A 14,353-nucleotide genomic window follows, 5' to 3' on the forward strand; every position below is an offset into this window, starting at 1 on the left:
TGATGCGTTTCTTACACTTAATTATTTTCTCAACTGTGTCTTTCAATAATATCTGAAGTGTGTGTGTGTGTGTGTGTGTGTGTGTGTCAAGCCGTTCAGCAGTCGCACTTAGATAATTTTTTTAGTGTGAATAAATTTCATGCTGTCACGATCCCCGACAAAACATCAACACAGCGAATCCACTCACCACGTGGTACTTATACCAAAAATATCAGCCAATCGGGTTATTTGTTGTAGCAGCATTGGCGCCCGGTGAACCAATCAGAATAATGTAGTGGGTTACCAAGCTGTTCCTGTGACTAATGCGTGTCATATGACTGTGACACCCATGGAGACAGTTACAAGGAACAAGATTTGGTCGTGGATTTGAAAACGGAAAGAGACTTTCTGTACCGAATTCATTTTGGTACAAGATGCCTCCGACTCTCTTTCAGAAACTTTTTAACAAGAGAAATGCGTTTTCATCGCCGCCCCCGAGGTGTAGCAAAGAGGACCCAGCTTTCAGGTAGCTTATTGTGTGCGTGCGTGTCCGTTTGTGGTTTGTGTGTAGGGTTGTGCGTGTGTACGTTAATAATATTTATGGCTTTCGCTTTGACGTCTGAAAGGAATGACAGTGTATTTGGAGCAACGCTTATATTGAACTCGAGGCACTCTGCAGATGAGCGTTGTGTAGTTTGGCTGATTTGACATCGGTGTTGGAAAAGTGTAGAGTGACGTGAGAGACGTGTTGTGCCTTGTTGGTGCGGTTAGCTACATGCTAATGCTAGCTGTTGGACGTTAGCGAGGCTGCTGCACGCGCTGTCTTGGTGGGACTTGACTCAGCTTGTTAACCATCACTTTTTTGCTCATATAAGTAATTGTTTATGTCAGCTTATAAGTGAAAAACGCTTTATTGTCATCCCGAAGATAGTCAAATGGTGCTTGCAAGTTACAGTAGAAGTATCTCGCTTTCTCTTTGTCTCTCCCTTGCTCCCCCCTCCTCTTTCCCCTTTGTTTCTGTGGTAACAGCATTGTGGCAAGAAAAAACGCACGTGACAGTATTGTCGCGCTCTTTTGTAGCTTATCTTTGGCTGGATCCTGATAACTTGGAGCTAATTAGAAGTAGCATCCCTCGACTTTGCCTCTGTTACTGTACTCTCCACCAGACAACAGAGCAGGACACCGTGGGCTCTTAATGGAAGCACATGTGATCGCTTCATTCGGCCGCTGACGCATCCCATACCGTGCTGCTGTGTCGGTAGACTGTTGATGCACAGTGTTAATTTTACTGAAATAGCGCTACATGGCGTCTGAATATCACCTAACATTGCAGTGATGTTAAATAGATAAGTGGCTGGAGTTTACTTAGAACACCGATGCTTAGAACAAATGCAAGATGGCTTGTAGTGATTATAATATTTCCTGCACGCGTTGCTTGTGTTCCACATCCACTAAAGCAGATAATCATGTCATTTCCCATGTAGCTATAGAAAACATTTATCATTTCCAAACACCAGAGCTCTTTGATATTTACCCTATAAAGATCTGGTCATGTATTTTAAAAATTAAAGGCAAGTTAACGCAGTATTGCGGCGACATGTTGCCCAATACTGTCAGGCTTGCAACTGGGCGTCCTTAGCATATATAATGTTTCCAATCATAATCTTAAAACAAAGTTTTATTTATGTATGGAGTATAAAACCGATGTAAGCTGCATAAGAACTCTAAGGTTACATTCAGCCTGACATGGCAATGAATCATTGAGCTGAATGGGAGTTGATTTGCAGTCTCCCTGTGTATTTTCTCTCACACCCTCAGGGTCAGGTCTGCCACCATTGGAAAAACGTGCTCTAAAGCTTTAAATACACTGGCATTGCACAATGTTTCTCCCACCTTGTCACTCATGGGGAAGATATTTACCTGAAAGCGCATCTCCTTGTGGTGCTGCTTGCACTTTGGTCCATGCCTGAGCCAGAGCACGTTCCACTGTCATAAAGGTGCCCTGCACCCAGTGATATAAATGCAATCTGTGTGTGTGTGCGTGGAGGGGCGGGGGCTGACTGGCATCAATCCCAGAGCAAACAGGCAGGCAGCAGGCTTTTCTGTTAGCTCAGTGGTCAGCTGTGCTCTTCATACCTCTGGCATAAGCTTCCCATTCATCAAGCATGAAATGCTCTAGAGAGGACAGAACTGTGTGGAGACATGGTTGGAGAGGGACACTTGTGTGGTAGCAAGAATAGGCTAAGATGCAGCATTAGGAGTTTCTGCATAAAAGAAAAATGGTTAAAAGGAATTTAAAAAACACTGAGTTGAGGGTCTAAGGGAGGAGAATCTAATGGGACAGGGTGGAACAAATAAGTTGGAGGATGAAGTGGTTAGCAACTGAGCATGCAAAATTAAAAGATGGACAGAACAGAGAATATAACGTGACTGCAGTCCACTGGCAGAGGTGGCCTGCAGAAATGATGACGTTAACAGTATTCTGAAGTAGAGCAGGGCGATATGACCAAAATATTTATCACGATATACATTTGAAAATTTGCGATAACGATATAACTGACGATATAATTGACACTAGACAAAATACTTTACAACTCCTCAACTTTATTAGTGCAAAAACCCCCCAAAACATCAACGTATTTTCACTTAAACAGGCAGCTTTTTTAAGTGCATTAAAGTTATATAAAAAATTAACAGTGCAAATGCAAATTCCTTGCTGACAGTTTAACCAAAAGGCATTTCCAGTGGAAATTGGCCGACATATCCTCAGCATAACCATGTTTAATATCCACAAAACTTAAAAAGAGGTTATACACACACAATACGTAATATTATGTTGAAGCACAGTACGTATCACTCCGCGAGGCGCCTGCCTACGATAGCCGTAATGCTCCGACAATCCATCGAGCAGTGCGGCTTTGTAGCTTAGCAAAGTCGTACTGAAACATTTGACAGATTTTCGAGTGCCATGTACCACATAAAATCGTTTCGAGGTCAGTAAACACAACCAGAATTCATACATACACACGGGATTATAATCTGTCGATTTTCAGAAAAATCAAAGGATTGATTTTAAGTGTGCCGTATTTTCCAAATAACACGGTAATAACGACGGCCCGCTAGCATGCTCTTACCAAAAATAGTGCTTTGTTGTGTATCTGACGGATGAAAGCCAAACCAGTTCCACACCACTGAAGTTGGAGCATTTTTACAAACCTGGTTCATCTGTTTCATTTAACGATCCCCTTTCGCTCTTCTCATTCTGTGTCGCCGCCATGTGCGTATGTAAACAAAGGCACTGCGCATGCGCGTTTTACCCTTATTCTATCGCGATATTTCATTTTCGTATCGTTGCCCAACATTACACCGGTATTACTGTGAACAGTATGATATGGCCCAGCCCTATTCTGAAGTATTTTTTTAAAAAGCACTGTGTGAGAATTATACCATGAATAAATTTGGCTGGGTAGGATGCTGCAGTCAATTTCAATCAAGACGTTAAAAGAAAATGACCTTAAAAACCTCTGACAGGTTGGGGGGGGGAATAAGCAAGCCCAATGTGACACCAGAAATAGCTTTTTTTAGTTTGTACATCAGGCTTATTATTGGCATTTTCCAGTCTATATTTTTTAATATCCAGAAGAGATGAAGTCTTTCCTGTTTTGCAAACCGTTGGCCTGCATACTGCATCACCGACACCATGCACTGCCACACCACTCCACTGTGCCCTCCAGAATACCATAGAGGGCAGTAGTTTGGCTGACCCTGAGAGGAAAGCCTAAAAAGACTCCTGTTTCCCTGGCTGCGGCACCTGACTGGGGACGGCATACTGTACATTACACCAAAAGCCTTTGGCTCATCCTGTAGCCAGTCTGAGACCTGATCATTAGCCAGTAGCTTTGTCCTCCCACTCACACCCAAACTGCTTGTCCTGGCAGCCTGCTGAGGAAACTTCCTACATGACCTGCACTAACAGACAATATACGAGTAAGAGAGTAAAAGCAGATTTACTCAAGTTTGACGTTTTCTGTTTAATATATAGATTCGTGGAATTAAACTTTTTCTATGGTAAACTAGGACTCACCTGTTTCCTTTTCAAGTTGATATAAAATGGTCACAAGTCTAGAAAATATAATAAAACTTTGGTGAATTTAAAATAAATTAAATTAGTACAGTGTATTCATGTAGATTTAGTAAATCATGTTTGACAAGCTTATTCATTACAGCCTGTGAAAATGCATGACGTTGCATTTGCTGGAGTACTACTTTTTTTTTTGTTTCTCACACCGTGGAATTTATCTTTAAAAATGTTTTATTTATAGTTTGGGAGAAGTCGTGTCTCAGGTTCCTGATTGGCAAGGCGTCCTTCCTCCATTGCGTACTTTCATAACTCGGTGTGTCATGTGAGGCTTTCATCAATCTCAGGCTGTCATGTTTGTTGAGTGATCACATGGTTACCAAAGTCGCTGGCAAAAAAAACCTAAGCATCTTTGCAAGTGTTGATGAAGATGCACACTTTGTTTTGTTTTTTTTTTTAAGTAATGCTCTCTTCTCTTTTATCCTGTTGCTGTTTATCTAAAGTTATGAATTAACATGTGATCACTCGTACTGTCTCAACCCTTTTATCGCATCACTATCTTAAAAAATTCCCAGCTTGACTCTAAAATGAAAAACCCATCACAGCGTTTTTATGTATGCTTGTTCTGCTCTGCTCTCTGTTTGATTACTTTCTTTTTAAGCACTCACTGTCGGTAAACTGACATGGATTACTGTGAATGTTATAGCTTTATTTTGCAGGGCTGCTTTCTTCCCTCGGTGCATGCTTGTGTGAATGCTGCAAGCGTGCCACGGTTCTGTAAAGACAGCGGCTGTCATCGGGTTCCTATCGGGGCTATTTCAAGTGGCCACACTCAGGCTTCTCAGAACTGCAGGGTCATAGTAAGGATATAATTTGATGTTAAAGTTGCAGGGGCATCACACACTTTACAGCGGTGCGCAAACGCGTTTGTATTCGTCACAAACTTTTCAGAATGTGCCCTTTAGCTTGATATTAAATTTCTATTACGCTCTGTGAGCCAAAGGGTCAGTGTCTATTCTACTATTTAAGCACAGTGTAATTATGTCTACATGTGCTACCAGAATGAAAATTATAGCGCCAGAGGTTGTATCGAAATGTTTTTGGCAGTGAAATAGCTGTTCTACATTACCTTTAGTATCCTAGCAGGTTCAGCCGTGAAATCTAAGCAGGGCTATTAAAGATGTACTGGAGGCAAAGGTAGAGAGGCAAGTTTCAGATGGAAGGAATATGCAGAGGGCGGGTAGTGGAAATATTAGACAAAGGATGATCAAGATGGAGGGGCCCAGCAGGTTGAAAAGAAGAAGACCACAGAGGAGCCTTGTGGATACATATATTAAAGGGGGACATTCAGATGGTTGGTGTGACAGAAGAGGATGCAACGGAGAGGGTGAGATGGAGGCAGATGATCCATGGTAACCCACGGATCGAAGAGAAGAAACATAATTTACCAGTTAGAATGTGATAACTCAAACCACAGGTTGAATTAGGAGTTTTAATTGGCCTTCGTGTGTCCAGAACATGCGACCTCCCTGCAAACACTGTATGGATCAATCAGCTGTCTGCCATGTGAAGCTCATACTCAGTTTAAGGACCTAAAGGAGTGTCCATACTGAAAGCAGTTCTTGTCGGCTGTAGTTTATAGTTAACAGCTTGTCTCTAATGGACATTCAAGGCTCCACATGCTTAGGTAACCCTCTAATGTCTTTGGTTCTCTGTCGTATGTCAATCAACACTATCCTTTGTTGTCATTGGTAATCGCCTCGCTGGTACCCCTAGCCTCAAAGTTTTATATAATGCTTGCTCAAATTGCGTCACCAGTAGTTGTTTTGTCTGTGGTTGCTTGAAGATAAGGCTTTTATGGTTTCTGGTTACCAAGTCACTGACATTTCCAAATGAATGCTAGGATGATGACTTTACATTTAGCTAGGCCTGCTTATCCTGTGGCGTATACGCATTAAGGAACTCCCTATGTTATTTGCATGGTACAGTGATGAGAGGAGTTATTAGTTTATTTTCTATGACTGATTTGTTGTTTGACATTTCTACTGTATAGCAAGTTTGCATGTGACCTTACCAATACATTACAGATGTACCTGAGAAGATCAGAGAAAATTACATTTGCTTTTTTTTTTTACACTGGATACTTGGGGCTGATGCAGAGACACATTTTTGGGTATTGAAATTCTTTTTTATTTGGATCATCATCATCATCATCATCATCATCATCATTTATTTATTTATATAGCACTTTAAAAACACACCTGGTAGACCAAAGTGCTGTACAATACTAATATGCACATAGTAATAGACATAGCAATAAAGTTAAAAAACAATAAAAAAAATAAAAATAAAAATGTCAGTTACCCACAGAGTTAAAAGCCAGGGAATAAAAATAGGTTTTTAATAAAGACTTAAAAACTGGCACTGATGCAGCCTGTCTAATATGGAGAGGAAGGTTATTCCAAAGCATTGGCGCGGCAACAGAGAACGCTCGGTCTCCTCTAAGTTTCAGCCGTGACTTTGGGACCGAAAGCAGCAACTGCTCAGCTGACCGAAGGGAACGAGTGGGGACGTGGGGCTTCAACAAATCAGACAAATAAACAGGTGCCAGACCATTTAGAGATTTAAAAGCCAATAAAAGGACTTTAAAACGGATCCTGAATTCAATTGGAAGCCAGTGTAAAGAGGCCAAAATCGGAGTGATGTGATCAAATTTTCTTCTACCAGTTAAAAATCGTGCCGCAGCATTTTGCACTAATTGCAAGCATGACAAAGTGCCCTGCCCAACCCCTGTTAAAAGAGAATTACAATAATCTAAACGTGAGGTAATAAAGGCATGAATAACGCTTTCCAAGTCACGCTTGGAAAGAAAGGGCTTAACCTTTGATAAACGTCTGAGGTGATAAAATGCTGATTTTACCACCCCGTTTACATGGTCATCAAAGGTGAGTGCAGAATCAATTTTAACTCCGAGATTTGTGATCGAACTCTTTAGTTGGGAAGTCAAAGCTGCAAGATCAACATCCAGAGTATGAGAAGAACGATTTGGGCCAAATAAAATTGCTTCTGTCTTCCGATCATTAAAATTTAAAAAGTTGTTTGCCATCCATGCTTTGACATCAGTAAGGCAGTCAAGCAGAGGTCCAGTTGGGAGACTATCAGAATGACTAAGAGGTAAGTAGAGCTGGCAGTCATCTGCGTATAGATGGAATGGCACTTTATGCTTTCGGAAAATCGCGCCAAGGGGCAAGAGGTACAATGAAAACAATAACGGCCCAAGAATAGATCCCTGTGGAACACCCCAAAGCAGAGGGGCCACAGAGGATGAAGCCGACCCCAACTTAACACAAAATGTCCTATTTAAAAGATAGGACTTTAACCACATGGATAAACATTTTTTTTTTTTTTTTTGTAATTTATCCTAAATGTATATTTAACTCATTCACTGCCATTGACGTCTATAGCCGTCAATGGCAGTGAATGAGTCAATGGGTTTAACTCATTCACTGCCAATGGCTGGCAGTGAATGAGTTAAGAAGCTTTTACACATAAGTGAATTAAAATAAATCAGTAACTTAGCACCACATAGCAAAGGTATTGATGAGACTGAATATTCTCAGATACGAAGCTGGGAGTAATTTATTGGAATTTTGAAAATCAGAAAATTCATATTAACTAATTAGCCTACATTCAATCTCTAAATGAGAAGAGTGTTGAAAGGAAGAAATGACAGAAAGCATGGTGAGGGAGGTGTTTTGATGCAGTGAAATGATATTTGCTTTTTGAGGCGAAACTGAATCTCTCGATCATATGATCTTTTTTTTGCTTATTAGAATTTGATTTACATGTGCAGCACTGACCGTTTACCCCGATTTCTACGTGACTTCCACCAGTACTCTTCAGCTTGATGTTCCGTTCATGTGATTATTTGTGAGAAATAGTCATACACTCGATACTCCCAACTCAGCTGTCACTCATTTTCTGTCATGTGTTGCTGATTCAGAAGTTGTCACACAGAGTTAATCCAGAGTATACACAACCTCACTGGGTAAAGATAAATGCAGAGGATGTGTATAGTAAGAAAAGTTAGAAGTAAATAAATAAATTTAAAAAAAAAAAAAAAAAAAGTGTTCCCACTGGCTAAACCTTCCACATAAAACACGAGTGTTGTCAGAGAATACACTTAGACTGGGCTACTTTTTGCTTTACTTGTGACCTTTTATTCAGATATGGTGTTTACAGCTAATTGATTATCTATTATATCTGCCTACTTTAATCAGCTAGTCTCTGTGTGTCTATATTGTAGGTGTGAACCGTCATCTCAGGGTGTTCCAGAAATGCTCTCAGTATCATGTGACTGCTGGAATGCAGAAGTCCTCAATGCTACATAATCAGCACAGAAACTAGCTGATATGCAGGTAGTCAGGTGTTTTCAGAGCGTGTGTGACAATATGTTCACTGTATTGTAATGGTAGTTCCCCTCCCCTCATAAAAAAAAAAAACTTGGACCCTCAGATTATTTTCAGTAGATTAATTATTTAATAATGAATAAACAACTTGTTTACCTTAATCAGTTGATTAATGAACATTTTTCCCATGGAGGTTTCTGTTGGCTTTCTCCAGCAGCAGAGGAGTGTTGTTTCTGTTGTTTGTTAATTTTCAGACTGTATACCATTTCACAGATACACCAATTCCTGCAGGGAAGGTTTCAAATTTGACAACTAGGCAGAAGTATCTTCTACTTCTTGGGAAGTATTAGCACTTGTCTGAGTTTCTGAGAACATATGTATACAATATTAGCTGATGAAAGCTTAGATATGTCTGAAAGATTAGATGTGTTAACTGCGTTTCAGGGTCACATAGTGATTTATGTATTTATAGTTGTTTGTATTGCCTATGTGCCATGCTGGAAAGTAGCACTATGGCACAGAATGACCTATAGCTCACAACTAGTGGTGCAGCTGGTACTCATACATGTTTTACATTGGGGGTTTGTGAAGGTGCATGAGCTGTGTTAGGAGCTATATACAGCTTTCCTATGCTGTCAGTACATGCATATTGATACATGACTTCAGTAGTACTCCTGTGTAATGATCTCTAAAGTCATCACTGAGCAGGCTTCCCACATGGAAAGCTCTCTCTACTTTATCTAGATTCTTCTTGGTGTGGTTTGCTTGCTATTACACACAACCTTAGGGTCAGCGGTTTCAGTCTTTACGCCTGACTTTGGTCATATGTTGCCGCTTTACTTCCCTGTTTCTGTTCAATATTTGCCAAAATGCACTTTGTGCTCTAAAATTTCAAGCAGGGATTTTCAGCAAATAGTGTGCAGTATGTTCAGTGTAGCTGCCTTTTCAAGACAGTTAAGCACCTGTTGATTTTAACATGCTATGACACCATCCAATATTACCCAGTGCTGTAGCCTCCACAGACGGCCCTCTGATGGGAAGCTGTAAAAAAAAAGAAAAGAAAAAAAAAGTGAGGTGGAAGCAGATGAAAGCTGAATGAACAAGAGCAGTCGTGCCTTACGTTCATGTAGAAAATTAATGGTTGTGTGTCCGCAGTCTTCGAGTAAACCTATAACCACACAGAACCAGTGTGTAACCACATTAAGGAAGGAAGGCTGCCTCTGCTAACATTAGCTACACTGAACAATCGTGTGTGTGTGTGTGTGTGTGTGTGTGTGTGTGTGATGTCATGTTATGCTACACATTTCAGCTCGTAATTTAATGTTAATTTTGAGTTCACATGCCATATTTGTAAGTTCTACCTGGGCTATCAGATTGTGATCGATTTTAAGTTTCCTGAGCATTTTCTTACTTTTAGATGAGTTTTTAAATGACAAGTAAATTAGTCATCAGGATTCAAGCACATGCAGTGAAATTCCAACTAACTTGAACTTGGGCTTTCAGTTAAATGGCAAAATGCTGTATGATGGGGAAGTTTTTTTTATTTGTTTTGTTTTTCATTGTAGGAATTGTCCAGTTTTATGACATTGTTGACCCTCTTGTGGTTGCTGGCTGCAGAAATGTCTTTTTAAAACACAAGCTGCTGCACTTATCGGAACCCTCTGTCACACACAGCCGGAAGAACGTCACACAGCTTAGGCAGAGGGGATGTTTATGTAACTGTCTCTCTGTCTCGAACACACACACACACACACACACACACACACATTCTAGTGGCATGAGAGAGTGAGAAAGCTAGGGCTCTTCGAGGTCAGTATAGGCTGATGTTTGATTCAGTACAGTCTAGGTAACAAGGCTGCCACGTTTTGACCTTTATCACTTTACACCTTCCACGGAACAGCCGTGGAAGGTTTTGCGTCAGCGTTGCAGTTATATCAAGTTAATATGAGTGGAGAATATGTGACAAGGAATGTAGTTTAGTATTTAAGAATGGGACGGTGACCATTTTTAGGTTGTGAGCAGCCTAAATAAACTGGTCCATTTCTCTGAAGTTCAAGTTGTGGGGAACTTCATTGACAAGATTTGGCAGCTTTATGCTCTTTCTTACCCCAAATGTTTTTTATATGCAGTTTGTTCTACAAGAGAAAAAAATGCATGTTTAAATTAATTGGAGAAAGAAAGAGAAAGCTGATGAATAAGGGAGAGAGGAAAAAAAAGAGCGGGATTCAGAAACAACAGACGAACAAGTCCCTACTGTCACTCTCTTATCACAGCGCTTTCTGGCTGTCAGCGGTCCAGACTCAGTGCTGTTGCCGCCTCGGTACTGTCCAGCACACACAGTGTTCCTGCGATCACCTGATAGTCTCATGTTGTTGTGTGAATTTAGTTCACCGCTATTCTTAGAACCTGGTTTGACTTGGAGAGGAGAAGCAAGAGAGGAATAGAGAGAGGGGAGAGGGCTGGGGAAAGACTGGCAGACTCGCAATGATGCCCAGGTAGGAGTCGGTAATGTTTAACCTGGCCTTTATGCATCCAAGTGGGCACGGTGGTGTTCGTTAAAGGAGGTTTGTGTACAATGCTTGTGCTGTTACCCTTAAGTTTGTTTTCTGCCCGAGTGTTGGGAGCTACAATGTGCCAGCTGGCTGTTACAAGCAAGACCGTAAGAAAGGCAGTCGCTTTTTAACTGTCAGCCTCAGTGGCATTGAACAAGATTGATTCTATCTGTTGAGGTCAAGTTACATAATATAGATTACTGAGTTTGTGGTGAAGCATGCCTGTTGGTTTTGGGTGAGGGGAAAAAACACTGCTCATGTATTTGGGTGGAGTTTCTGTTTTATATCTATGTAATGTCAAATTGATAACTGTTGCCACAAAAGAAGGTGATTCACTCATTTTACATCCTGATTGTTTCCATCTTGTTTTGTTTAGTTTTCTTTGTTGTTGTTTTTTTTAATGAAACATGCAGAAAACATTCATGGGTGGAATGTTTTTTGGGGATTTTTTTTTCTATCAACAGGTTGCTCAAGGAAATGAAACCTTTTTACACCTGTGGTGCTCAGAATTTGAGTCACTTTTGGTTCAGACAATTGCGGTCACAGCAGTACAAGCATGTAACAGTCATGAAGTCATGTGCTGCTTTTATGAATGACTCCCCTCTCTCCTCTGTCAGTGCTGTGACTGTCACAAGCTCACTGATGGGGTACTTCCTCCTTTGCACTAATTTTCCTTGTCTTTCGCTCAGTGTTGGGTTTTGTTTTTTTGTTTGTTGTTGTTGTTTTTTTTTTTTCTTTGTCAGATATCTATCTTTATCTCTTTAGATTTCTGGATTTTTCTAGGTCTGTTTTCTTATTGTGATCTGTTTGGCTTTTGTTCTTTGTCTTTCATGCCTGCTCTTATTGTTAAGTGCATCTTTGGTCTTTAGCTGTTTCTTATCTCCTCTTTTGAGTTTATTCTTGGTTTTTGTTTTTTGCCGGTGCTTATAAAAAGATTTGGCCTTTTTACATCTTTTTGCTTTCTGTCCTATCTTTATTTTATTTTTTTCTTTGCTTCTCTTGTCTTCTTCACTGTTATTCTTAAAACAAAGGGAGCACTGAGCCTGGCGTCAAATTATGCAGATTCATTCTGGGTTGATCTGTAAACAGCACGTCATCTTATTTTGTAAATGTCGTACCCATGTTATTTAATTGCTGTCATTTCTTCCTTGTTAGCTGTGTTAGCTATTTAAGCTCTGGAAAGATATCCGTTTGTTAAAGCAGTTTGTGAGAGTTGAAACTTCACATCTTAGATATTACTCTTAGTGCCTCTTACGTAGTGGTGTCAACCAAATTGATCTAAATTATAAACTGTTGTCATATTAATAAATTAACCACACATGAAAAGCAGTGATCCAAAGACATATGTGATACTTAGATGAGCTAAATATTGATACTATGCAATTTGAGGCCATTATGTAGGCCATAGAGGAATTATGCCACCAGTTTGGCACGTAGACTGAACAAATAATTGTTTTTTTTCCCCCTTGGATAAAATTGGAGGTGCAGCTATTCATTTATTCTAGTATTCAAGTATCCTATCGATTACTTGATTGATTGATGGAACAATCAGATAAGAAGTACTTTTGTCTTATTAAGGAGTAATAACAAGTATTAAAAAGGAAAAACGCAGGTCTGTCAGAATGAACTGATCATTGGTTTCCAGTTTAGAAATTGCAATGTTTTTAATAGTTTAACTTCTTATGATAGCTGAATGAAAACTAAACCTTTTTACGTTGATGTTTTTATGTGTAAATTATGGCCATATTAAGCTTTTCATAAACAATCACAAGGACAGAATTGTCAGGGTATACATGCAAATTAAAATGATAAAGTAACTAAAATAGCTGTTACTGTCTTTTTTTGGAAGGCTTTTTTAATAGCAGACAAAAAAAAAAAGAGTTCTCACAGCATTGTCTCCAAGATGGGGTAGATTTGTTTTGTGTTCATTTGTATATTCATGTAAATAAATGTTACTAAAGCCTTGAAATAACAATGTTTTTCTACACCCCATGGCTCACTTTAGTCTCGCCCCTACTTGTTCCAGGTATTGCTGGAATATAAATTTGGGTGGCTGCCGACAGCCTTCATCAGGCTGCCTAATTTAAGCGCTGTCTCTCAGACCAAGTAAACAGTTCATCTGCATGTTTTATTTTAATTTCTGTAGCTTACCTTTAGTTTTTCGCTGTGTAAAACAAATAGCATTGGATGGGAGTTCCCCTTTCTTGAGCACTTGGAAGGATCAAAGCAAATTATTTTTACTTTAAGGGCTTTTTTAAATAATTGAGTTTTCCGAGTTACCCAGTGAGTCATTGCAGCCTTAGATAAAATCATATCGTTAAAAAAAAATGCTGAATGCTGGCGATGCATTTCATTGTTTAGTGCCGACCATATGGCTCTGGGCATGGTCTCCCTCCTGTATTTCTACTTCTCAAAGCACCACATGACTTTGGTTTGACAAGTTAACACTAAGGCTGCATCATAAAACCCCCTCCTCTTGCTACTCTGCAGGACTGAATAAGTTAGCCTGTCAGAATGCTGGTCATATTTTGACATTAGTGTTTGGTAAATAGTAGCTCACATGCAAGGCATAGACCTTTTCTCTTGGACACATCACCATGCATGACAACACAGGTATTCCCTGCCCCATTGAAGTTCACTTCCTACAAAAATGGAATCCTGCTTTTGAATATGTGTGTGTGTGCTATTTTGATGGCAAGATTGATGGACTTAACAGTTCTTTTTCCACCCCTCCCCGTCAGCCCATTTACTATAAACACTTGTGTTTAGGGACACTCCCTGCTCCCCAATAAAAGGCTATATTTAGGTCAAGCTCTGTGCCCATCTGCCTGACCCATCTATCCTTCAGATCAGAAAGAAATCCCCTACCATCATTCAGTCGATCCAATATCCTGTCATCTTTATAGCTGTCACTAAATCAACCAGGGGGCCAAGTTTCCCCAAAAGCACATGAGGATTCTGGGAGCCTAATGAATGGCAGCTATTAGTCACAGTGAGTTGTAAATATACAACATCATCCTTCAAGTATTACCTGAGATGGCCATCATTAATGAGATGAGCTGAGTGAAACCACAGGTTACTTAGCAACAACCATGGAGCTCTGGCTCCCTGTAAATGGCTTAACTGTTACTTAACAGCGGTCCAGCGATTCCTGCCAGAAGAAGAGTACTGGCATGAAATTTCACAGCAGTTTACAGATACTCTAAATTTCCAATGTGGCTCAAAGTCTTATTAACTATTTGTGTATTGTAATGATCTTAAGAATTTGCATTTGTGAAAATGACTTTTCATTTAAAGAAAGCCAAAAGTTGTATTTGTGCTCACAGTTTTTTAAT

At 39.9% G+C, this 14,353-nt stretch overlaps 1 protein-coding gene across 4 annotated transcripts in view; it reads left to right on the forward strand.

Annotated features, from left to right (window-relative positions):
- Nucleotides 1–317: 317 nt before the first annotated feature.
- fnip1 (folliculin interacting protein 1) overlaps nucleotides 318–14,353 on the forward strand; it is a 40,821-nt gene continuing 26,785 nt past the window's right edge. For 2 of the 4 annotated variants that reach the window (XM_085289583.1, XM_085289585.1), the window contains exon 1: nucleotides 318–505. In XM_085289583.1, coding sequence (XP_085145709.1) covers nucleotides 414–505 — 92 coding nt within the window. In that variant the 5' untranslated portion in view covers nucleotides 318–413. The other 2 variants (XM_085289584.1, XM_085289587.1) reach the window with 2 other exon arrangements.

This window comes from Mchenga conophoros, linkage group LG10 (assembly GCF_057382185.1).
Source record: "Mchenga conophoros isolate Kocher_MC1m ecotype Shallow Benthic linkage group LG10, M_conophoros_male_GT1.1, whole genome shotgun sequence".
Classification (NCBI taxonomy): domain Eukaryota; kingdom Metazoa; phylum Chordata; class Actinopteri; order Cichliformes; family Cichlidae; genus Mchenga; species Mchenga conophoros.